Raw genomic sequence first — 25,700 nt, 5'->3', positions numbered from 1 at the left:
AATCAACACAGCACAGTCCAAGGTCAGCTAACATCAGTCAATGACCTCTTCAAATCAGGAGCCTCAGGGTCAGGCCAGACTAGTGACGAGGCAGATGCTGGCTATAGGCAAATCCCCAGCACCAACAAGGGAGAGGCTTCCTGGTCCCCAGTGCCAGGCAGGACCTGCTCTTCTCCTCTCCTGAGCTCTTACCGTGGGTCAGCCAGCCTTTCTCCAGAAAATTCCACTCACCCCAAGATTGGGATCCACTGGAAATACAGCCACCTGACTGGCCATCCCCCGAATCTTCTTTCATCCTTAGGATCCCAGAGCTAAGGATTTTTTAAAATTCTTTTTTTTTTTTTAAATGAAAATAATAAGCTTTTAAAATTCTAATTCTTTTTTAAAATTAGTTAATTTATTCATTTTTGGCTATGCTGGGTCTCTGTTGCTGTGCAGGCTTTTCTCTAGTTGTGGGGAGCAGGGGCTACTCTCTAATTGTGGTGTGAGGGTTTCTCACTGTGATGGCCTCTCTTGTTGCAGAACATAGGCTCCAGGGCACACGGGCTTCAGTAATTGCAGCACATGGGCTCAGTAGTTGCATTTCCCGGCCTCTAGAGCACAGGCTAAATAGTTGTCAGGCGCAGGCTTAGTTATTCCACAGCATGTGGAATATTCCCAGACCAGGTATCAAGCCCATGTCTCCTGCATTGGCAGACAGATTCTTTACCCCTGAGCCACCAGGGAAGCCCTAAAATTTAATTCTTTTTTAAAATGAAAATGATACATAAGCTTCAAAAAGTGAGGAAGAAAGGAAGGAACTTTTAAAATATAGTATAAAGGGTTTTAAGCCAAATATGAAAGTTCCCTTCACTTCCCACTTCTGTTTCCTAGCTTTAACTGGAGTTAATAGTTTCCTTTGTATCTTTGAAAAAGTTGTATCCATAAGATATGAATATGTATAAGCCTTTCTAAAACGTGTGTAATTTTTACCCCTCCATGTCTTTCCTTTTTAATTTAATTTATATTACAGATCTTTCCAGAACATCAATATAGATCTACCTGTTTCTTTTTTTTTTAATGTATTTTATTAGGATTAAACATAAAAATATTTCTGTGAGATATGGGAATTCTGAACTCTGAAGTATCTAACAACATAGCTAAAAGTAAGTGAATACCAGACTTGGCAGAATTATAAGGAGAAATGGATTCATCCATAATTACAGTGGGACCTAACCAAGTCTTTCAGAAACTGATATAGATTCAATAGGCCAAAAGCAAAGAATAATGACATAGAAGCTTTGAATCACCCCATTAACACATTTGATTGAGTGTAAATATGAGGGACTCCATGTTCAATAGTTAGAGAATGCACATTCTTCACATATTCTCATGGGATATTTAGAAAAACAGGCCTATACTTGGCCATAAAGGAAATCTCAGGGCTTCCCAGGTGGCTTAGTGGTAAAGAATCCACCTGCCAAGCAGGAGATGCAGGTCTGATCCCTGGGTTGAGAAGATCCCCTGGAGGAGGAAATGACAACCCACTCCAGTACTCTTGCCTGGGAAATCCCATAGTGTCACAAAGAGTCAGACACGACTTAGCGACCCAACAGCAAAGGAAATTTCACTACTGCTGATCTCCTTGTGGTTGTAATTGCTGAAATGACTGTCTTTTCCCTCTCTTTCTTGCCTGAGTTGGCTCTGTCTCTCTCTCTGTCTCTAAGTCATGTCCGACTGCTCCGTGACCCCACCACGGAGGTCGGTAGCCCAACAGGCTCTGGTTAGTTCCAGCAGTTCCTATTTCACATCTGCCTTTTTCCTGACCTTCTAGACTATGCTTCTGCTTTATGGTCTGAGCTGTAATTGCTTTGTAAAGATTTTTCTGCTTTCTTTTTAATTCATGATGGAAATGGAGTGTGGGGTATAATTTCTATCTGCTCGTGGCAGGATTTTTCAGGTGAGTTTTTAATCATGCCTTGTGAAGGCAGGCCACTTTCTTTCACTGTTTCTCTGTCTTTGCAGGATGCTGAGCTTATCCCGAGGACGATCAGGGATTCTGTTCTTTCCCCACTGTAGTTTTCTCAATCATTTTTAGTACTATCTGATACAGATAGGTGTGCTGCTGTAATTCACTTGACAGAATATCTGACTGACCAGTTTGAAAGGAAGGGTTTGTGTCTCTGACTCACACCTCACCCGGGTAACTAAATCAGGACTTTATACATCGTGGGTACTCGGTAAATATTTGTTGAATAAATTGGCACAAAAAGAAACAGATCCAAGGTTAAATTGGTCATTTCAAAATCCATTTATTAAGGCTTTAAAACATTATCATAGGGAGTGTGGAAGCCAGGAAGCTGAGGGAGGGGGGAACCTCACTCTTTGTCCAAACAGTCATCTCCGGGATGACTCTGGAGTCCCAGGGGGAATGTGCTTCACCTTAGGGCACTGAGCCTCTGCACTCTTAGACACTATTGTATGTGTGTGGTAAGTCACTTCAGTTGTATCCAACTCTTTGCAACCCTGTGGACTGTAGCCTGCCAGGCTCCTCTGTCCATGGGATTCTCCAGGCAAGAGTACTGGAGTGGGTTGCCAGGCCTTCTTCCAGGGGATCTTCCCAACCCAGAGATCGAACCTGCGTCTTTCTGTGGCTCCTGTACTGCAGGCAGACTCTTTACTACTGAGCTACCTGGGAAGCCCCTAGACACTGTCAGTAGAATATAAAATACGTCTTCCTCCGTAAGAGGTGGGTTTGGCAGGATGCACAGGCCAGTTGATGTAGCTATTTGGATTCAAAAATTTTTCCCATAAAGGTGGTCACACAGTCTGCAGAGTCATGTGTATTGTGAAAAAAAAAAAGAAAAATACCTGTTGTTGGAGATTAGCATTCACGACTGTGTCCACACACCTCAGGGGTGCAGTTGATGACCCCTTGAAGCAGGGCAGAAATTATTTCTATTTATTTTCTAAATAAAAGATAGAAATTCAGCTTCACTAATATTTACAATTAGAATGAGCCTGCACCATCAGCTCAGTCAGCAACCTTGGGTCAGTTAGTCACCTAGCTGCTGAATGTCCATGGGAAGGGGGACAGAGGTTCCCCACCTCACATGTTGATTTGTTTGTAGCATGACTGCTCTTTGCGGTTTCCATGGGTCCCGTTGAGTGGATTTCTAGATTATTCTCTCTTATTTGATGTTAGCAAAGGCAGGAACAGCCTCGGCCGTTTCAGAACAGGGCCCTCTCTTGCAGGGAGGCCCTGGCGGAAGGAGCAGACAGAGGACCTACAGCGGGTGCTCAGGACCGTGGACAGCGACATCCCGCTGGTGCTGGTCAGCGGCAACCACGACGTGGGCAATGTCCCCACCCCCGAGACCATCGCGGAGTTCCAGCGGACTTGGGGAGACGACTACTTCAGCTTCTGGGTCGGGGGTGTCCTGTTCCTCGTTCTCAACTCCCAGTTCCTGTACGACGCCTCCAGGTGCCCCGCCCTGAAGCAGGAGCATGACCACTGGCTGGACCAGCAGCTGCGCACCGCAGGGCAGCGTGCCTGCCGGCACGCCGTGGTCTTCCAGCACATCCCGCTCTTCCTGCAGAGCATTGGCGAGGACGACGACTACTTCAACCTCACCAAGTCCGTGCGGAAGGAGATGGCAGACAAGTTCGTGGAGGCAGGTAGGCCCGGGGCTGCGGGGAGGGGGCGGGGCGAGGGGGAGAGACTGGTCTGGAGAGGAGGCGTCCAGATCCTTCTCCAGGCAGAGGGGAGAGAGGGCGGGGCCTTGGACCGAACTGGGTTCTCACCCAGCTCTGCCACTGGTGGCCGCGTGACCTTAGCCTGCGAGCCTCAGCTTCCTCGTCTATCAAGTAGAACAGCGGAAGCAGGTCTCGCAGGATGGCTGTGACGCTTCAGTCAGAAGACGGCCCCGACTGCGTTAGAGCAGCCCGCTAGCTGAGGGCTGAACTGTAACTGCTCACTGCTGAGAATGGGGACCCTGAAGGCTGGGGGTATGGGAGGGGTGTCTGAGTGTGGCTGTAGGTACCCCAGGCAAAGGCAGGGGCCAGGGTTATCTTTTCTTACTGCTCTGGGAAGGAGGAATTTGCCCAGGGGCAGACGATGTTTCAGAGCCACACTTCCTAACAGGATTAGATGTAACCCAGGGAAATCCTGCGATGTGGCTACGGAGCAGGTCAGGGAGCCTCATCCCTGTTCCTTTATGAGGTGGACCGAGTTCTCCTCCAGAAGCAGGTGAAGAAATCTATTTAGTTTGATCTTACCCTGCTATGAGTTTCAAGCTAATCAAACACATGACAGGTACTTGTGTGCATGCACACACACACAAAATGAAGATGCCCTACCACCAAAGATCTCCAGTCCCGGTGGCGCCGTGTGCCTCACCAGCCCGCACAGCTCATTTCTCCTCCTGGGAGCCCCTGCGGTTTTCCTTTCCTGAGAAGTGGCGCATTCTCAGCTCATTCCCTGCATTATCAGTGACTTGGCAGGATTCCAGTTGTGACAACTGTTATGTCTCGTTTTGGCCCTAATGCCTCCTTTCAGATCCTTCCAAGAGTGTACTTCATCAAATTCTTCTAAAATTTAAATACATTCTTTTATTTGCTAGAGTGTAGGGAGAAGGATTCATGGCAAACAGATGGGGAAACAGTGGAAACAGTGGCTGACTTTATTTTTCTGGGCTCCAAAATCACTGCAGATGGTGGTTGCAGCCATAAAATTAAAAGACGTTTACTCTTTGGAAAGAAAGTTATGACCAACCTAGACAGCATATTAAAAAGCAGACACATTACTTTGCCAACAAAGGTCCATGTAGTCAAGGCTATGGTTTTTCCAGTGGTCATGTATGGATGTGAAAGTTGGACTGTGAAGAAAACTGAGCACTGAAGAATTGATGCTTTAGAACTGTGCTGTTGGAGAAGACTCTTGAGAGTCTCTTGGACTGCAAGGAGATCCAACCAGTCCATCCTAAAGGAGATCAGTCCTGGGTGTTCACTGGAAGGACTGATGTTGAAGTTGAAACTCCAGTACTTTGGCCACCTGATGCGAAGAGCTAACTCATTGGAAAAGACCCTGGTGCTGGGAAGGATTGAGGGCAGGAGGAGAAGGGGACGGCAAAGGATGAGATGGTTGGATGGCATCACCGACTTGATGGACATGGGTTTGGGTGAACTCCAGGAATTGGTGATGAACAGGGAGTCCTGGCGTGCTGCGGTTCATGAGGTCGCAAAGACTCGGACATGACTGAGCGACTGAACTGAACTGAACTGAGGGAGAAGGAAGTGGTCTGACCCAGTAGCAAACATTCATTAAAAAAAAAAAAAAAAATCCCTATCTAGTGGGAAGCTGCTATATAACACAGAGAGCCCAGCCTGGGGTTTTGTGATGACCTGGAGGGGTGGGAGGCTCAAGAAGGAAAGAATATATATATATATATATATATATATAATATATATATATATAATTATGACTCATCCACCTTGTTGTATGGCTGAAACCAACACAACATTATAAAGCAGTTATCCTCCAATTAAAATAAATAAGATCAGGAAAAAAGGGAAAAAAATAAAAATACTACCTCACAATAAACTGTAACCCACCAGGCTCCTCTGTTCATGGGATTTCCCAGGCAAGAATGCTAGAGTGGGTAGCCATTCCCTTCTCCAGGGGATCTTCCCCACCCAGGAATTGAACCAGGGTCTCCTGCGTTGGCGTGCAGATTCTTTACCATCTGAGCCACCAGGGAAGCCCATATAATTATGATTCATTCGTGTTATTGTGTGGCAGAAACCAGCACAACATTGTAAAGCAGTTATCTTCCAATTAAGATAAAACAAGATCAGAAAAAAGAGGGGAAAAATAAAAACACTGCCTCACAATAAAAGCCTTTATGACATTAAAAAAAAAAAACAAAAAACTCCTGACACTCTTTTCATCTTTGAGCATTAAATGTGTTCACATTTACTTGCAGAAAGGACAATAGGCCCTTCTCTCTTTTCAAGACATTTTACAAACAGCTTGCATAATTGGCGACATTTTCCAACTGTTCCATGGAGATGAAGTTGGAGAACTTCTATTAAGGCCTTTGAAATTTTCTGCCATGCTTGACTTGGTGCAGAGAACTCTTGCTGATGACAAGGAAATGAAGTGTCAAGATGGCAGCAGCACCCCCACAGAAACTGCTTTGTAACAGAGAGTAATGCCAGCGAGAGCACTTCCTGGCACTGAAATGATCCCTTTCATGTCAAATGTTAAACCATGCAAATACCATCCCCGTGGCTGCTCTTTGTTCTCTGTCCTTGTCACCCACACCCTTGAGTGGCCTGTGGTTCTGGGTTTCTCGTCCTTCGTAGGACGAGCACGGGCAGCCCATGAACACCCTCAGATACTGAGGGCTGGAGACACTTCCAAAGAGAGAGCCCGCCCCCCAACTCTCACTGGGCCTCCTTGAGGAAAGCCTGCTGCCCACCCACCAGGATGGGCAGACGGTGGCATTGAGTCTGGGATGCACCAGCCTCTTCGCGCGTCAGGGCAGCAGCTCCCCCGAGCTCCGGGAGGGCTTGACGGTGCACCCAGAGCTGGCCTGTGTCTCAGGGGTGGGCTCCAATTGCCCTAGCTCACAGAGACTGATGTACCACCAGAACAGCACTGTATTAATTTGGAGCAGGGCTGAAACCATCCACCTCACCCCAGCAGGGCAGTCTCTCCCTGTAGGCCGAACAACATGGACGGTCAGGTTATAAGCAGGGTTACGATCTTGCTAAGCACGAGACAGAGCAGGCGAACTAGTTTTCTTCCTTGCTCTTTTTTTTAAAAAATTGAAGTATAATTGACTTACAATGTTGTGTTAGTTTCAGGTATCTAACATTGTGATTCAGTATTTTGGGGGCCTGCACTATAAGTTACTGCAGGATATTGGATATAATTCCCTGATCTATGCAGTGTATCTGCATTACTTATTCCTTTCATATATGGTGGTTTGTCTCTGTTAATCCCATACCCCCTAATTTGTTCCTCCCCCACCCTCTTTCCCTTTTGGTAACACAAGTTTGTTTATTGTGTCTGTAAGTCTGTTTCTGATTTGCATACACATCCATTTGTATTATTTTTTAGATTCCACGTACATGTGATATCATATTGTATTTGTCTTTCTCTGACTTATTTCACCGGGCATAATAGTCTTTAGCTTCATTCACATTGCTGCTGATGGTAGTGTTTCTTTTTTATGGCTGAGTGGTATTCCATTGTGTGTGTGTGTATGTGTGTGTTTGTGTATGTATGTATATGCCACGTCTTCTTAATCGAATCATCTGTTGCTGGGCACTTGAGTTGCTTCTTACGTCTTGGCTGTTGTTAATAATCTTATCAGCTCTTAATGGCATCTGGCACGGGAACCCTGGTGGGTTCACCTCTGGTTTTGGGCCTCGTTGCTCAGGAAGACTGATACCTCCTGTGCCTTTAATCCTACCTCTTTAATATCTCTCCAGCCTGTCCGCTTCTTGAGGCCCTCACTGCCTGGCATCTGGGTTGTAGCAGTAGTGCTGAGTTCCCGGCCCACTCTTGCTCCATCCTGGCCCATTCTCCACCTATAGCCAGACGGGTGTGTAGCCCCACAGCATCCACCCTTCTGAGGCCCCTCACCCTTAGGATAAGACCTCACCCTTCACCACCGTCTCTGCCTCTTCATTTCATCAGGCCAACACCATCTCAACCTTCTGCACAAGGTGTCCCCAGCCCCACCTGCTGAGTTCTTCTCCAGCTTCCCTTGTTTCCAGCGCATTTGTAGGTGTTGAAGCCCCCCTAGACTCTGAGCTCCTTGAGTGCAGGGGAGGCCTGGCCCAGGTCTTAGCTCGTAATGAATGCTTCATTGGAGTTTGTGGAATGAGTGGAGAACTGGACCTTTGCCTCAGGCTCTTTCCCTCAGTGGCCAACCGGCCCAGGGGCTGATCAACCCAGCTCATTTCTCTGTTTAGCACCCACCATGTGCCTGCTGGAAGGCCAGGTCCCGCTCCATGGAGCTCCTGCATGCAGCCTCTGCGTGGTGTGTTCCAAATGTTGGGCAGGTGTTCTAAGTTTGATCCTCCCGTCTTGGGTGAGGCCATGTGTGTGACTGTGTTCTGACCCCCATACTTGCTTTCCAGGTTCACCTCACAGTCGATTGCTCTCCTCCCGAGTGGCCCCTTGCTACTCCACCAGGCAACCCCTTCATGTGTGAACAGGCTGCTCTTCTCGGTCACTGGCCTTGCAGTCTTCCCCTAGACCTGCTCAACCAGGGAGAAGCAGAAAGAAGGGTGCCCTTCCTGCAGTCACCTGCCAGTGGCATGGCTTCTCAAACCAGGCTCTTTGCCTAATGACCTTTCAAACTCAGAACAAGCCACAGGCACTGCTGGGCAGAGATAGAGATCAGATGTAGTCGCAGCTCCATGGCAGCCTGCACGGCCTTCTGGGTTTGGGAGCACAGGTAGGTGGGCTGCCATGGGGAATGCAGGCCCCCACGACTCAGTGATGCAGGAGATTGCTCAGGTCACAGCCATGTGATTCTGGAACTCATTTCGGAAAGCCAGCAGTTCAAGTGACATTTTGTGAAATTCATTAACTTAAAGACCATGATCAATTTGGGGGTGATGATGACAGATGGTATTTAATACTGCCTCCAGCTTTTTTATCCCCCACAGCAATATTATTCCCAAATACTATTTCAGTCTCATTTATCTCCATGTGCTAAAATGCCAGTCCTCAAAAATATGTCAAAAGCTCATCAGAATATCAGGGTAGTTTTTAATTATGATAATTGTGTTGTTATAAAATATCCTTTTTAAAGAGCACACCCCTCCTCAAACCACCACTTGGAGGTAACACCCAGCTTCCTTCCAGCAAGCTTAATGAATAATTCTGAATCATTGTGTGGGATGAATAAATGATTTAATAATGAGCATCAACAATCATCTCACATTGTGGCATTAATTTCCTAAATGGGATGAGGTAAATGAGGAGGAGGGGTGTTACTATACAACGGGCCACCGCCTGTATAGGGATGTGCTCCGTGAATCAAAGCCTTGAGCTTCCGAGCTCAGGTTGCCCTAGAAACGGATGCATTCTGTTTCTCCTTTTGAAGCTCAAAAAAAAAAGAAAAAAGAAAGTCTTTGTATGATCTGGAAAAGTTATCAATAGCCAGGACAAATAAACAGTTACCAGGGCAGGACAGTTGCACAGGTGTGAAGCGGCACTGTTATCTCCCGTCTTCATTCGCTCTGCCCGAGGATAGTTGATTTCATCACTTCCACAGGACGTAGAAATTAGTCTTCCCCTTGATTTACCTTGGGGCTTCCCTTGTAGCTCAGCTGGTAAAGAATCCGCTTGCAATATGGGAGACCTGGGTTCGATCCCTGGGTTGGGAATATCCCCTGGAGAAGGGAAAGGCTACCCACTGCAGTATTCTGGCCTGGGGAATTCCATGGACTGTATAGTCTTTGAGTTCACAAAGAGTCAGACACAACTGAGCGACTTACACTTTCTTTCACTTAATTCACCTGATTTTGCAAGGGCAGTAGATGATAGATTCTTAGTCAAGACTCTTGGCCATTGTCTGTATCCCTTATGCCTTTTTCAGCAGAGAGTTAATGTGTGACCCAGTTAATAACAGATTTTAATTTAAAGACTAAATCTTAAAATTGAAAAAAAAAAAAGCCTAGCTCTTTCACTGACCCAGCTGTGCTTGATGTCTTGATACCTTTTCTTTTCTCTATTCTCCACACAGAGATTAGAACTGTGTAGTAGAAAGCCCAGAGCAAATTTGGCAATTATGAAAAATTCCAATAAGTTGATCTTTCCTATAAAAGTTAATGAGTAATTTCACAGAATTATAGTTTCATCTCTATTTATGCAAGAAAAAAAAAACTGGAGAGAGAGATCTTAGCCCATGTAATATTATGGTTTTAGAATTTCAAAGTTTTAAAGAACAAAAAGGTCAGGTTTCCAGGGTCTGCTTCATAGGAAAAATGAAACATCAAACCCTGCTCTGACATCTAATACTGGGTTGTATTGAAATTATTTCTTTCCATCCTGATTCCTCCAGAAAATGGAGTCCCAGCTTTGTTCATCTCTATAAACCCAGCTCCTAGTGAAGATTATCACTTAGTAGCCACTCAGTAAGTAAACATGAAATAGAGTTGAACTTGATTCACGTTTACCCATCAGTGGAATCATAGATAATGTGCATATTATCTCTTGATTGGTATTTACCAGCAAATTTGCCCTGCATATGGTCAGACAGTGAACATTTTGGGCTGTGGTCTCTGTAAAGTGAAAGTGTTCGTTGTATCTGACTCTTTGTGACCCCATGAACTGTATGTAGCCTGCCAGGCTCCTCTGTCCATGGGATTCTCCAGGCAAGAATACTGGAGTGGGTTGCTGTTCCCGTCTCCAAGGGATCTTCCCAACCCAGGGATCAAACCCAGGTCTCCTGCATTGCAGGCAGATTCTTTATCATCTGAGCCACCAGGGAAGCCCTGCAGTCTCTGTAGCGACTACTCAACTTGGCCTCTGTAACATGCAAATAGCCATCAGTGGTACATCAGCAAGTGAGTGTGACTGGATTCCAGTAAAACTTTATTTACACAAACAGGAGGTGGGCCTAAAGGCCATAGATTTCCCATCCTTGGCTTAGAGAAATGTTCCCAGTACAGTGTGAGACCCTTTCTCTCCCCAAGACCTTGTCTGCAATATGCACACGTCTAATTCCAGTCTGCTTCAGGTCACAACTGCCAGGTCACTGAAGAGTCTGCCCAGAAGGGGCCCCAGACTCCTCAGTGGAGGGCCTGCCTGGGTGCGGCTCATCCTACTGGAGGCCCAAGGTGTGGGGGGAGCCGGGGGAGGGTTCCTGGGCCACTTACATGCTTTTGTAACATGTGTGAGGAAAAAACTAAAACTATCTCATCAAGTGAAAGAAAAATAACATGCCAAGTAGCATGGGTAATAGGCAGGTAAGGCCGAATTTGTGATGGTGGTACAAGGGGTGACGGGTTCTCAAGGGTGGGGTGCCCGAGGCCCTATAACCTCACAGGTCAGCAGGCAGGCTGTGGCTTCAGACAGACCTGCACTCAAGTCCTTTGGTGCCACCCCCAACCGAGTTGTTGTTGTTGTTTAGTCGCTAAGTCTTGTCTGACTCTTTGCGACCCCGTGGACTGTAGCCCACCAGGCTCCTCTGCCCATGGGATTGCCCAGGCGAGGATACTAGGATGGGTTGCCATTTCCTACTCCAGGGGATCTTCCCGACCCAGGTTTGAACCCAGGTCTCCCGCATGGACAGATGGATTCTTTACCACTGAGCCACCAAGAAAGCCCATTCCCCAGCAAAGTGGCTTCCCGTAATCTGCTGAACATCTTTCTGTCTTAGTTTGCTGCTGCTGCTGCTGCTAAATCACTTCAGTCGTGTCCGACTCTGTGCGATCCCATAGACGGCAGCCCACCAGACTCCCCCGTCCCTGGGATTCTCCAGGCAAGAACGCTGGAGTGGGTTGCCATTTCCTTCTCCAATGCATGAAAGTGAAAAGTGAAAGTGAAGTCGCCCAGTCGTGTCCGACTCTTCAGGACCCTATGGACTGCAGCCCATCAGGCTCCTCCATCCATGGGATTTTCCAGGCAAAAGTCCTGGAGTTGGGGTGCCATCGCCTTCTCCGTGCCTTAGTTTACTCCCGTGTTAAACGGGGCTACTCATCCCAGCCTCACAGGTGTCTCTCACAAAGGGTTGATGTGAGAATCAGGTAAAGGGAGGCCTGTGTAAGAGCACGCAGCACCACGCCTAGGACGTGGCCTCTGCTTGATGAAGGGTGGTATGTCCTTATCTGACCCGGACCAGAGTGCGTGTGGCCTCTGCTTGATGAAGGGTGGTATGTCCTTATCTGACCCGGACCAGAGTGCGCGCCCACAGCAGGCAATAGCTTTACCTGGGGTCTGGCTTCCTCCTTTTGTTAGAGCTTTCCTCCCCACCCCCATCCCCCCAGGGCTGGCAGGAGCGGGCAACTTCTTCTTGGGAGGATGTTGGTGAGTGTGTACAAAGCAAGGAGAGGCACGTTAAGTGTGCGGACTTGCCTGCAGTTGTCCAAGATAACTTCACATATTGGAAGAGGAATTAGCAGCTCTCTTCAGAATACAAACTAAGGAAGTGAAACTAGACAAGAAACCTCTTGACTTCTGGGCTGTGCAGAAAGGTAGACTATCTCAAGGAGGGTTTTCGGAGTGAACGAGGAATACACACTTTGCAGCTTTGTAGTAAGTGCATATTGGTTTAAGAGGTTGGGAGGCACTGAACTAGATGGTAAATTCCTATGGAATTTAGTGAGAGGATTTGACTCCGCATTTATTTTTTTTAAACACACACCTCCACCAGTTAATGCGCTGGTAAACACACCAATTTAGAAGGTGTAATCTCATAGTCAGATTTTTCTGAATCCAGGAAAGGGATCCACAGGCAACGGCCATCATCAAACAGAGCTTTCTGTTTTTAATGCCCTAAAACAAAAACAAGCTATCTTAATGGTTCTTTTTTTAACTGACTTTAGAGTAAGAACTCAACAAGCAGTCCTTTTTTTGAGCATCTGTAGAATTCAGTTTCCGGGGGCATATCAGCCTGAGGACTTTTCAGCCTCTTTAATTTACATTTGGTCTTGAATTCATCTTCCAGGTTGGTCTGCTTTATGTTTCCATCAGTTCACCGTAAAACCTCATGCTTTAGTCATTTGATGTCTGTGTCTCCCTCACCATAAACCGAGATAAAAGACCAACTGCGGAAGCTACATCTGGTGCGAAGTAATGGATTACATTTCTCACTTCGGAGGTATCCTTAACAGTTGGGCTAATTAAAGTTAAAATCAAATCCTAATGGTAAATATTTATAAATTGCGAATCTGGCATGCGTAAGTGTGTGCTGCTGATTCCCAAAGTTAAGTCAGCATCTGTCCACTCAGCAAATAGCTTGGGCCCTGTGCTGGGCACCCAGGCCAGGAATGCTGGGCACCCAAAACAGAGCACTGTAGGTCACCTTCAAACTGAAAATTCAAAATCTTGTTGGAAAACCCCACTGTGATATTTCCAAAAGGAGCCACAGGTACAGGGGAAACAGCTGTGTCTGTTTAAGCTTATGAAGTCAAAATATTATAGCTGGTTTTTTGGGGGGAGTCATGTTTTAAAATCGGAGAAGGCAATGGCACCCCACCCCAGTACTCTTGCCTGGAAAATCCCACAGACGGAGGAGCCTGGTAGACTGCAGTCCATGGGGTCACTAAGAGTCGGACACCACTGAGTGACTTCACTTTCACTTTCATGCATTGGAGAAGGAAATGGCAACCCACTCCAGTGTTCTTCCCTGGAGAATCCCAGGGACGGGAGCCTGGTGGGCTGCCATCTATGGGGTTGCACAGAGTCGGACATGACTGAAGCGACTTAGCAGCATGTTTTTAAAATAGCAATTAGTGTCATTTTCAAATGAGCAGTGGGATTCCTGTGTAAAATTGAAATGTCCCTCACTTAGCTCAACACTCTTACTTCCTATACTAGTTTAAGTAATTTTCTCTTTACTGAACTTGCTTTCATTTAAAAGGCACTTGCCCCCACTGCGGCTAACACTGCATGCATGATAAGTCGCTTCAGTCATGTCTGACTCTATGCGACTCTATGGACTGGAGCCCACTGGGCTCCTCTGTCCATGGGATTCTCCAGGCAAGAATACTGGAGTGGGTAGCCATGCCCTCCTTCCTTCAGGGGATCTTCCCGACCCAGGGATTGAACCCATATCTCTTGTGTGTCCTGCGTCAGCAGGCAGGGTTTTTACCACTAGCGCCACCTGAGAAGCCCCATGACTAACAGTATATGGTGAAAATTTAGAATATTTCTACATAAAATAAGCTGGAGGGGATTTCCCTCGTGGTCCAGTAGCTAAGACTCCGTGCTTCCAATGCAGGGGCCTGGGTTCCATCCCTAGTCAGGAACTAGGTCTCACATGCCGCAACTAAAGAACCCATGAGACACCAGAAAGATGGAGAATCCTGCATGCCACAGCTAAGACCTGGTATAGCCAAATAAACACGTATTTATATGTATATTTTTTAAGTTGGAAATTGCTTTAGTTAAGGTTTATAATTTTACTTAACAGAAGTGTTTGCCTGTTGATGCTTTAAATAGAAGTAAAGACCAGGACCCAATTGGGAAAAGCCTCCTCTGCCCTGTTGTCACAGCCCAGGGTCCCGTGACCGTGTCTGCAGACCAGATGAGGAACCCAAGCACGCAGCAGTGAGGAGCCTGGGTCCGTTTCAGATTTAGATTCCAGACACGAAGGAGGAAGGAAGAGAGCTTCTCTTAAGTGTCTCCTTTCCGCAAGGCACTCCCCCGCACCCTGGGGAAGTGCAGGTGAGGAGTCCTTGCAGGACCTTGCTGGGTGGGAAGGTGAGCGAGTTCTGGCCAGAATAATGCTGCTCCAGCCTCCTGCTGGGTGGGGCCTGTGGTGGTCTGTCTCCCTTGGGAGCTGTAACCTTACATCTGAATGGTGCTCCCTCCATGATGGCACTGAAAGGGAAAGTCACTCAGTCGTGTCCGACTCTTTACCATCCAGTGAACTAAACAGTCCATGGAATTCTCCAGGCTGGAATACTGGAGTAGGTAGCCTTTCCCTTCTCCAGGGGATCTTCCCAACCCAGGGATCTAACCCAGGTCTCCCACATTGCAGGTGGATTCTTTACCAGCTGAACTACAGGGGAAACCCAAGAATACTGGAGTGGGTAGCCTTTCCCTTCTCCAGGGGATCTTCCCAACCCAGGGATCTAACCCAGGTCTCCCACATTGTAGGTGGATTCTTCACCAGCTGAGCCACAGGGGAAGCCCAGGAATACTGGAGTGAGTAGCCTACTGAATGATGCCACTGAATGCACCCAGTAGAGCAGTTTTTCCCCTGAAAAAGGCAGAAGATGCACAAGCTTCTTGCGAGCCATGGCTAATACTCAGTTTTTTTTAATGGCTCGTGTTATTGCTGGTGGCTGTGTTCATTGTCCCTGCAGCCTACACAGCACCCCTCAAGGTGCTGGCTTTCTCAACATTTTACTGACGAGCAAAGTCCCAGAGGCTGAATCACTTGCTCAGGCCACAGAACTGGGAAGAGGAATAGATTATCTCTGGGTTTTTATGGGGATCAGATAAGGTAAATCCAACACCTCGACAGTGTCTGGTTGCTGGTAAGTATTCAATGATAACGTGCAGTTAGGATTAGCCATCTCACTGTCATCATTGTCACTGTGATAAAAATATTGTGGGTGACTTAACATCAGAGAAAGTAATGTGTAAGGATCCTGTTTTCTCCCTCACACAAGTTCACAGCTCTGACCCACGGCTGGGTGGCTGGAGGGTTGCCGGACTTGGAACCCGAGTCTTCCTGTGTTCTTTCTACGTCTCCTGTGCCCAGCACACGGGGCTCCCATGTCGCCGAGTCAACCCCCACAAGCGAGTGCTAAAGACCCCAGGGTAACCAGTGTCCTCAAGCGTCAGTTTCACTTCATAAGCCATTTAAAGCACAATATTATATTAACATCATAATAATTTCCACTTACTAAATTCTGTACTACAGGTTTTTTTTTCATGTATTTACTCATTTATTGATTTATTTTTGATTGCACTGGGTCTTCATCGCTTTCTCTAGTTGCTGCAGGTGTTGTGCGCAGGCTTCTCCTTGCGGTGGCTTCTCTTGCTGTGGAGCAGAAGCTCTAGGTGGGCAGGGTTCAGGAGTTGTGGTGCACCAGCTTAGTTGCCCCAAGGCATGTGGAATCTTCCCGGACCAGGGATCGAACCCATGTCCCCTGCGTTGGTAGGAGGATTCTTACCCACCTGCCACCGGCGAATTCCCACAGTTTCTATTGCTCTGATTTCATAGATGAGGAAACTGAGGCACAGAGAGACACATATGCGTGCCCAGCTTCACACAGGTCAGCTCCAGTCCCAGGGCTCTGGCTCTGACCCCTGGCCTCCTAATTATGCTTTCTGGATAATGAGTAGAATGTACATTGGGCAAGATGAGGGGAGCCAGGCCAGCTTGTGTTGGGGTAGTTCCACCCACTCACCTGCCACCTCCACTCTGCACCTGTACTTCTTCAGGGGCTGCCCCAGGGAAGGAGCTGGTCCAGCCAGTTATGGAGGCTTAGAATCACAGCATCTGAAGGGGTCCTGCTGGGTGGGGGTCCAGGAACTCCTACAGGGTATGGAATTCCCCTCTGGCTTCAGTGAACAGCAGTCTTTTTCCAGAGTAAGCCCCTCAGCTCATCCTTTCATCTTGAGTGGGTGGACTCTTCCTTCTGCCGACAAAGATGCTGCTTGAAACAGGAAGGGGGTCTCTACTTTCCTGCAGACTCTGACCAACTCCCCTGGGGTACAAGTCCAGGTGGGCTCCCATCTAAGGACTGTCGTTGTTGTTTAGTCACTAAGTTGTGTCTAACTCTTTGCAACCCCATGGACTAGAGCCCACAGAGCTCCTTTGTCCGTGGGATTTTCCAGGCAAGAATACTGGAGTGGGTTGCCATTTCCTTCTCCAGGGGATCTTCCTGACCCAGGGATTGAACCCAGGTCTCCTGCATTGGCAGGCAAATTCTTTACCACTGAGCCACTGGGGGAGCTCATCTGAGGATTAGGGCAGCAGATAAAACTCACTTTCAAAATGACAACTGTAGGTCATAGAAATAGTGAGCAAATGAAAATAAAGGCTGGTTTGAGATACTATCTTGAGAAAAGAGGCAAATTATGGCCATCAACTTGTTTCAACTTGTGTTTGATAAAATGTTGGTTGTTACTGCAAATATACACCAACCCTTAGGATGAACAAAGAATGAATCAGTGCCATTTGGTTTCCTTGGTCTAAATTGTATAAAATAATCCTTTGTCGGCATCCTGTGTTTGACACTGGCAACAACATAATTGAGAGTCATTCTTATAAGAGAAAAAAATATTTGCAGGTGTCATCAATTTTCCCAAGGGTCTTTTTCTGAATCTATCAATAATCCAATTATTGCCCCTCTGTGGTACTTGTGTGTGTGTGCCCATGGGTGTGTGTTCTGTGAGAGCCTTGCTTTTGATGACTTCCCCATGATTGGGACAGTTCCCTGGTGTCACTTTTCATCAGCTTTATATAAAATCCTTCATCGTTGGTATGATTTGTGATTTAACACAAAAGTGCCTCTCCCTGGTTGAGCAAGTCAGGTAGGGAGGAGTAGTCGCTAGGGGCTTGGTTTATAAGTAATTCATTAATTAATGTTTTCTTGCTAATAAGTTCCCTTTATACATCTGAGATCATATGAGCATTTTAGAAGCATAAGATTGTCATACAAAGCATTATCTCACGTCATTAAAAATACTCTCCAAGTCACAGATGTTCTTATACCCTGTAGACATACCATGTTCATTGAACTCGTTTGCTGTTATTGGACCCTGAGGTTGTTTTCAGTTTTTCTCTGTGATAAATACTACTGTCATGAAGCTCTTTCTGCTCAAACAAGCCCAAATGTTAAAAATTCTTCAGTTCAGTTCAGTTGAGTCGCTCAGTTGTGTCTGACTCTCTGCGACCCCATGGACCGAAGCACGCCAGGCCTCCCTGTCCATCACCACTCCTGGAGTTTACTGAAACTCATGTCTGTTGAGTTGGTGATGCCATCCAACCATCTCATCCTCTGTCGTCCCCTTCTCCCGCCTTCAATCTTTCCACGCATCAGGGTCTTTTCCAATGAATCAGTTCTTCGCAGCAGGTGGCCAAAGTATTGGAGTTTCAGCTTCAACATCAGTCCTTCCAATGAATGTTCAGGACTGGTTGGATCTCCTTGCAATCCAAGGGACTCTCAAGAGTCTTCTCCAACACCACAGTTCAAAAGCATCAGTTCTTTGGCGCTCAGTTTTCTTTATAGTCCAACTCTCACATCCATACATGACCACTGGAAAAACCATAGCCTTGACTAGACAGACCTTTGCTGGCAAAGGAATGTGTCTGCTTTTTAATACGCTGTCTAGGTTGGTCATAAGTTTTCTTCCAAGGAGTAAGCGTCTTTTAATTTCATGGCTGCAATCACCATCTGCAGTGATTTTGGAGCCCAAAAAAATAAAGTCTGACACTGTTTCCACTATTTCCCTATCTATTTCCCATGAAGTGATGGGACCAGACGCCATGATCTTAGTTTTCTGAATGTTGAGCTTTAAGCCAACTTTTTCACTCTCCTCTTTCATTTTTGTCAAGAGGCTCTTTAGTTCTTCTTCACTTTCTGAAATAAGGGTGGTGTCATCTACATGTCTGAGATTATTGATATTTCTCCCAGCAATCTTGATTCCAGCTTGTGCTTCCTCCAGCCCAGTGTTTCTCATGATGTACTCTGCATATAAGTTAAATAAGCAGGGTGACAATATACAGCCTTGATGTACTCCTTTTCCTATTTGGAACCAGTCTGTTCCATGTCTGGTTCTAACTGTTGCTTCCTGACCTGCATGCAGATTTCTCAAGAGGCAGGTCAGGTGGTCTGATATTCCCATCTCTTTCAGAATTTTCCACAGTTTTTTGGGATCCACACAAAGGCTTTGGCATAGTCAATAAAGCAGAAATAGATGTTTTTCTGGAACTCTCTTGCTTTTTCAGTGATCCAGTGGACATTGGCAATTTGATCTCTGGTTCCTCTGCATTTTCTAAAACCAGCTTGAACATCAGGAAGTTCACAGTTCACGTATTGTTGAAGCCTAGCTCGGAGAATTTTGAGCATCCTTTTGCTAGCATGTGAGATGAGTGCAATTGTGCAGTAGTTTGAGCATTCTTTGGCATTGCCTTTCTTTGGGATTGGAATGAAAACTGGCCTTTTCCAGTCCTGTGGCCACTGCTGAGTTTTCCAAATTTGCTGGCATATTGAGTGTAGCACTTTCACAGCATCATCTTTTAGGATTTGAGATAGCTCAACTGGAATTCTATCACCTCCACTAGCTTTGTTCATAGTGATGATTCCTAAGGTCCACTTGACTTCACATTCCAGGATGTCTGGCTCTAGGTGAGTGATCACACCATCGTGATTATCTGGGTCATGAAGATCTTTTTTGTACAGTTCTTCTGTGTATTCTTGCCCCCTCTTCTTAATATCATCTGCTTCTGTTATGTCCATACCATTTCTGTCCTTTATTGAGCCCATATTTGCATGAAATGTTCCCTTGGTATCTCTAATTTTCTTGAAGAGATCGCTAGTCTTTCCCATTCTGTTGTTTTCCTCTATTTCTTTGCACTGATCACTGAGGAGGGCTTTCTTATCTCTCCTTGCTATTCTTTGGAACTCTGACTTCAAATGGGTATATCTTTTCTTTTCTCCTTTTCTTTTTGCTTTTGTTTATGAAACAAGCACCTGAAATTGGTCTTGGTAAGACCAGGCATGACTTAGAGTCACTTTTGCTGAGGAGGTTCGACACTTTAATTGGAAGAGTTCTGGAGCTCTGGACACTGCAGTCTGGTGCTGTGCATATGGTCACAGTCACCTTTGTATCTTGAACATACTGTGCATGTTCTCTGCATTTGGGAACTAGAGGAACAAAGATGAGTAAGCATTGGTCTTAACCTCACAAAGCTCAATCCTGGGGGCAAGGTTGGGAGGGAACCAGAGAATTGCAATCAATGTGGAAGCCTTAGAGTGAGGACTTCCTGATGTTAGAGATTTGTTTTTAATATTTAAACCCCCCTCTCCATAAATCAGGGCTTCCCTGGGAGCTCAGCTGGTAAAGAATCTACCTGCAATGCAAGAGACCCCAGTTCAATTCTTGAATCAGGAAGATCCAGTGGAGAAGGGATCCACTCCAGTATCCTTGGGCTTCCCTGGTGGCTCAGACGGTAAAAAATCTGCCTGCAGTGTGGGAGACTTGGGTTCAGTCCCTGGGTTGGAAGATCCCCTGGAGAAGGGAAAGGCTACCCACTCCAGTTTTCTGGCCTGGAGAATTCCATGGACTGTATAGTTCATCAGTCACAAAGAGTCAGACACAAGTGAGCAACTTTTACTAAACTCCATAAATCACATTTGAAGATATTTAAATACTTCCTTGCTACCCATTTGATAGGGGGATGGTTTCCCTTTAGAGTGTGTGAGCTGCATCCTACCTGTTGCCATGGATGGCTTCCACACCCAGGGCATCCCATCCCTCCTTCTTTCCTCTTTTCTTTTTCCTTCTTCCTCCATTGTCCATCCCCCTTCCTTCCTTTACTTTCATTCATAACAACCTTTACTTTGAGGATGTGCCTTCATGAAATCACTCCATGAAATGTTTGCTTTGGGGGCACCCATTCAATTAATTTAGTAGAGTGGGGTTTGCTGAGCCCACATATCATGGCACAGGCTGCTTTCGAGGAAAAGAAACCTTTCTGTGCAGTTGATCCATCAATACCCAGAAGCATGTTGATCAGTGTCCCCACTTTCTGTCTTCTAATGAGGATTATGGAACAGCTGTTCTCAATCTTGTTGAGGTCAATGACCCTCTGGCTAAAGGTGCCCACTCATTAGAGGTGAAGCCAGGTGCCTGGGGACAGCAGGGGCTGGTCAAAAGATACATGGGCTATAATTTTATAGAAATTATATCATTATAATTTTTCTTTCTTAAAAGCTGTGAAAAGGAGATCTTACAAGATGGAAATATTTATTATCTGTGGGTGGTGAGAATATAAATGTTATTATTAGGTTTTTGGGGTTTTTTGCCTCATCTGAATCTTCTGAGTTTCTCAAAAAAATGAAAAAAGAGTAATAAAAAGAATCCCTGTAATGAAGTCAAGGTCAGGGTTTGGCAGAGTATTTCTGTAGAGGCCCAGATAGTAAATCTCTTATGCCTTGTGGGCCCAGAGGTAAAATTGGAAAGAATACATAGGTGCTTATATAAACCAAAATGTAAGCTACTTAAAATGTAAGAGGGGTTCTTCATTCACAGCTCTTACGAGCTGATAGACAATTAGCTGTGGTTTCCTAACCCCTGGTATAGGTACTTAAGATCACTCTCCACTGACACTTGTACTTAAGAATAATAGTTACAGAACCATCAATTATTTCAAAAGATTATGCCACTTAGCATTTTCCGCATTTCCTCTCGTCTACCCACAAGTGAGAGACTAAAATCTAAGGGAGAAGTTTTTCTTTCTTTGTTTTCTGTTAATCGTGTTTTGGGTCTTTTAATAGCGCGCTCTATCTCTGATGGGTGTTATCAATGTCTCACTTCCAGATTGCCTCCAAGTTGTCGTATGTAAGTGAAAAGTGTTAGTTGCTCCATGGTGTCTGATTCTTTGCGACCCCATGGACTGTAGCCCGCCAGGCTCCTCTGTCCACGGGACTCTCCAGGCAAGAATACCGGAGTGGGTTGCCATTCCCTTCTCCTAGGGATCTTTCCCACCCAAGGATTGAACCCAGGTCTCCTGCATTGCAAGAAGATTCTTTACCATCTGAGCCACCAAGGCCTAAGGTTACCCAGAGCCCCAGCCCCTCCTCTGTGCCAGGCATTGCCCTGGGTCCACGTCTTGGTCTTATTGAATGTTTGATTCTTGAGAAAGCAATTTCACACTCTGTGGAAAGGATGTCAGAATATCTCTGACAAAACAGCCCTCTGTTGGGATCCTACTGAGCCCCACCCTACCAAGGAAAGTCATGGGACCTCTTGTATTATCTTCAGGGAGCTTCCAAAATCCAACTTACATCATGTCTAAAAGCAGATTACTGGCCATCCCGAGAGACTTTAGAGTTACAGGTCTAAAAAGGATAGGATCGTATTTATTCCTTTTGACTCAGAAACCCCAGCTTGCCCAGCTCAGAGAATAAGGAAGTTTATGATCTTGTGTGGTTCAGGCTCTCAGACAAGTCTAACTTGGGGACAGGATCTTGCTGTAATTCTGCCGCCTCCGTGCCCCCGACCGACTCCCCGCAGTTGGCTCTTTCCCTGGTTTGTACCTTCTCAGACGGTTGCTGAGTTCTAAGCATTACATTCAGACTTGGCAACTCCCAGGAGGCAGGAAAGGGGACTTGAAAAAAAAAAAGAAACAACGCCTTTCCCAGGACAGACCCCCAGCAGACATCCTCTCACAGACTTAGACCCCAGGCCCTTTCCCAGCCCCCCGGGGGGCCCTGGGAAGAGAACTGCCTCCTTCTTGGCTCTGAGGATGCAGCCCATGACCTGCCGTGGCAAAACCAGGATGCTTGTAGCAAAGGGAAAAAGGAAGGGCATGGATATCGGGAGGCAACCAGCACTGCCTCCCGCGGCAAGGAAGGAGGAACCACATTCACGCTTTCTTTCAAAAACAGGACTGAGGAACCTCCCTGGTAGGCCCATGACCAAGACACCTCAGTCCCAAGGTGGAGGGCCTGGGTTCGACCCCTGGTCAGGGAACCAGATCCCACATGCTGCAACTAAAACCTGGTGCAGCCAAATAAAGAAAAATGCATTTTTTTAAAAAACCACCCAGGCCTGAAAAGTGCTGTGTCCCCAGGGTGTGTAGTGAGCCTGCGCTGGGGGGTCAGACACATCATCTCTGAAGCTCACAACAATTCCATGAGGGGTCTGTTATCATCCCCTCCTTTACACTGAAGAAACGAATGTTCAGGACAGTAAAGGAGCTCATGTGGTGTCTAAGACTCAGAATCAGTACTTACTCCACCGACTCTGCCCTCCACCCTCATTTAGTAACATCAGGCCTCCTTTTGTAAGGAGCCTGGCAACTCCTTTGTAACAGCAGAAAGTGCTGGCACTCAACTTTTCCTTCGATAATATTGGCAAAGGGGAGGTTTGTCTCCTCCAGGATACCTCCTAAAACGCAGCTTGTGAACTGCCACAAATTTCCATGTATCCACTCACTGTCCTAATTCTCCATCCATCCATCCTCCAGCAGTCATTGATAGAGCAGCAGCCCTGTTATCTTTGTTCCAGGGATGGACGTTTTCTTAGACTTGGCTTCTGTCCTCACAGGCCAGCAGGGGCCTCCAGCGGGGAGCAAGAAACCACAGGACAAAAGCAGAGGACCATGCCAGGAAGGGGAGGGAGGAGAGACTTCTCCATCCAGGAGGAAGTTTTCTGCCAGGAGAGGAGAGGCAGGGTCCTGAAGGATGATTGAGAGGTCATCAGGTGCCTGTGGGCAGGAAGAGGGCACTTGAGAGGCCGGGAGAGCACAGGCTGAGGCTGGAGCCACAGCACAGCTGGCAGGGACCGGGCCAGCATTGAAGCTCCTTGGTGACCAGAGGAGGGCTCAGGTGTGGAGATGTGAAACAGGAGGCAGATCCAGCCCCCGGGTGATGGAGAGGCACGGGAAGATTTTACCTGGAGAAGTGGCACAGTCAGGTTTTACATTTTAGACAACCTTGCCCTGTCTGTCCTGGGCATTTTCCCTTCCTTCTTGCCCCGATTTTGTTCCGGGCCACATATGACATGCTGAGAAACTCCTTTCCAGACGCCCTTACACCTAGGGTAACCACATGTCCCAGTGCTGAAATTCAGCAGGTGGCACTTCCTGGAAAGCTTTTCGTTAGCCCTTCCCTCTTCTTCCTGCCTGGAACTTGGACGTTATGTCTGGAAGCCCTGCAGCCACCTTGCAATCTAGACGACAAAGCCACAAGCTGAGGTTAGAGTAGGACAGAAGGAGCCTGGATTCTTGGTGAAAATTGTTGAGCAGCTGCACCCATCCTGACTGCCCTCCTTCTTTCTCAGTATGGCATGGACAGATAGAGGTAAATACAAGCACATGCTTTGCTTGTTTAAGCCACTGACAGCTGAATGTTATCCTGACACACTTGGGTCAGAAAAGAGGGTTGAGCAGGCAGCCGTAAAAACCGCCCTGAGGATGGAGAGCCGAGAGGACTGTGAGCAGGTTCAGGCAGAAAGCCCCATGGCGTGCAGGAGATGCACAGCCCATGGCCCTGAAGTGGGTGGCTGTGTGCTGGCCCAGCAAAGCCCACGAGGAGGAGCAGGCATGGAGTGGAAGAAGTGAGCTTGCAGGACATGCAGGGACTTGAGGAACAGAGGTCCTCCAAGCAGTGGGAGAACTGAGTCTGGGCCGGGAAATGATTTGGGTTGTCAGCAGGCGGGGTGGCAGAGGCTGCGACAGGCCGTGGTTGTCCAGCGAGCAGGGAAGGGCATGGGCAGAGCCCCGGGAAGGCGGCCATCTAAAGGGCTCATGGAAAAGCATGTGATTTAGGCAAATTCCATGTTGTTTAAGGCATCTCTGCCTGATTGGATTCTTTCCTTTCCTGGTTATTAAAATGGAAACTGACTCTCCCGAGGTCCCCACATTGCGATGGCACAGCATTCCCCTTCTGGACCCACCTGGTCCAACCTAGAGCCCTTTCAGTTCAGTTCAGTTGCTCAACGTGTCTGACTTTTTGTCACTGCATGAGCTGCAGCATGCCAGGCTTCCCTGTCCATCACCAATTCCTGGAGCTTGCTCAAACTCATGTCCATTGAGTCGGTGGTGCCATCCAACCATCTCATCCTCTGTCATCCCTTTCTCTTTCCTTCAGTCTTTCCCAGCATCAGGGTCTTTTCCAATGAATCAGTTCTTTGCATCAAGTGGCCCAAGTATTGGAGCTTCAACTTCAGCATCAGTCCTTCCAGTGAATATTCAGGACTGATTTCCTTTAGGATGGACTGGTTTGATCTCCTTGCAGTCCAAGGGACTCTCAAGAGTCTTCTCCAACACCACAGTTCAAAAGTATCAATTCTTCGGCGCTCAGCTTTCTTTATAGTCCAACTCTCACATCCCTACATGACTACTGGAAAAACCATAGCTTTGACTTCTATCCCAGTAAATTTCTTCTCCAGCACTCTGCATAACATCTCCCTCCTGTGGCTTGCTGCCACCTCCATCTACCTCCCTCAAGTATTTTTGGACAGATTTCCAATCTGATATATGAACATGCCATCAGTCAAAACAGTCTTTTTAATGAGCCTCTTGTCCTGACAGCTGTGTTTAAGATAGGGCATAGAAACCGGTAATGGAAATCTAGAAAATTGTCCATTCTGGATTGAAACCTGACTCTGTGCCCCCACGGTTCCAGCTCACACACAGGCCTGCTGTCTTCTTTTAAAAATAAAGAGGAAATTATGAATAGTGAGAAAGATGTAATTTGTGCAAATGAAAAAAAAAAAAAACCTTGGGATACTTGGAGGAGATGAGAAGAAGGTATAATTATTGAGCATGGCCTGAATACATCACGTGCAGCTTCCTGCTGTGTGACCCTGGGCATGGCTCTGAACCAGGAGTGGTTGATTCTAGTCCTGCCTTCCCAATGGGGGGAAGCCAAGGCTCAGAGCAGGGCATGCACATGTTACACTCACACAGCTCGGCAGTGGCAGGCTGAGGTTAAAGCCAGCATTCCCTGAGTCCCTACCCCAAGCTGCCACTGCTTTTCTGGCAACCAAATATGAAAATTAATAAAACATTAATAAAATACAACCCTCCTCCAATGAACTTATGGTTTCCAGGGCAAGGAGAAGGATGGGGGCAAAGGAATAGTTAGGGAGTTTGGAATGGACATATACACACTGCTATATTTAAAATGGATAGCCAACAAGGACCTACTGTATAGCACAGGGATCTCTGCTCAAAGTTATGTGGCAGCCTGGATTAACATTGTTAATCGTTTATACTCCAATACAAAATTAAAAAGTTAAAAAAAAATACAGCCCTCCCCTCTGAACAGGTGGAGGCCCC

The 25,700-nt window shown here is 46.7% G+C and overlaps 1 protein-coding gene across 4 annotated transcripts in view; it reads left to right on the top strand.

The window, feature by feature from the left end:
* Nucleotides 1-25,700, top strand: part of CPPED1 (calcineurin like phosphoesterase domain containing 1) — a 137,635-nt gene that overhangs the window by 99,504 nt on the left and 12,431 nt on the right. For 2 of the 4 annotated variants that reach the window (XM_024985002.2, XM_024985000.2), the window contains exon 3: nt 3,235-3,657. The exons of 1 other annotated variant lie outside the window; for it this stretch is intronic. In XM_024985002.2, coding sequence (XP_024840770.1) covers nt 3,235-3,657 — 423 coding nt within the window. 4 annotated transcript variants of the gene reach the window in all.

The sequence above is a fragment of the Bos taurus genome, chromosome 25, assembly GCF_002263795.3.
Source record: "Bos taurus isolate L1 Dominette 01449 registration number 42190680 breed Hereford chromosome 25, ARS-UCD2.0, whole genome shotgun sequence".
Taxonomy (NCBI): domain Eukaryota; kingdom Metazoa; phylum Chordata; class Mammalia; order Artiodactyla; family Bovidae; genus Bos; species Bos taurus.
This window is presented reverse-complemented; position numbering and strand designations above follow the sequence as displayed.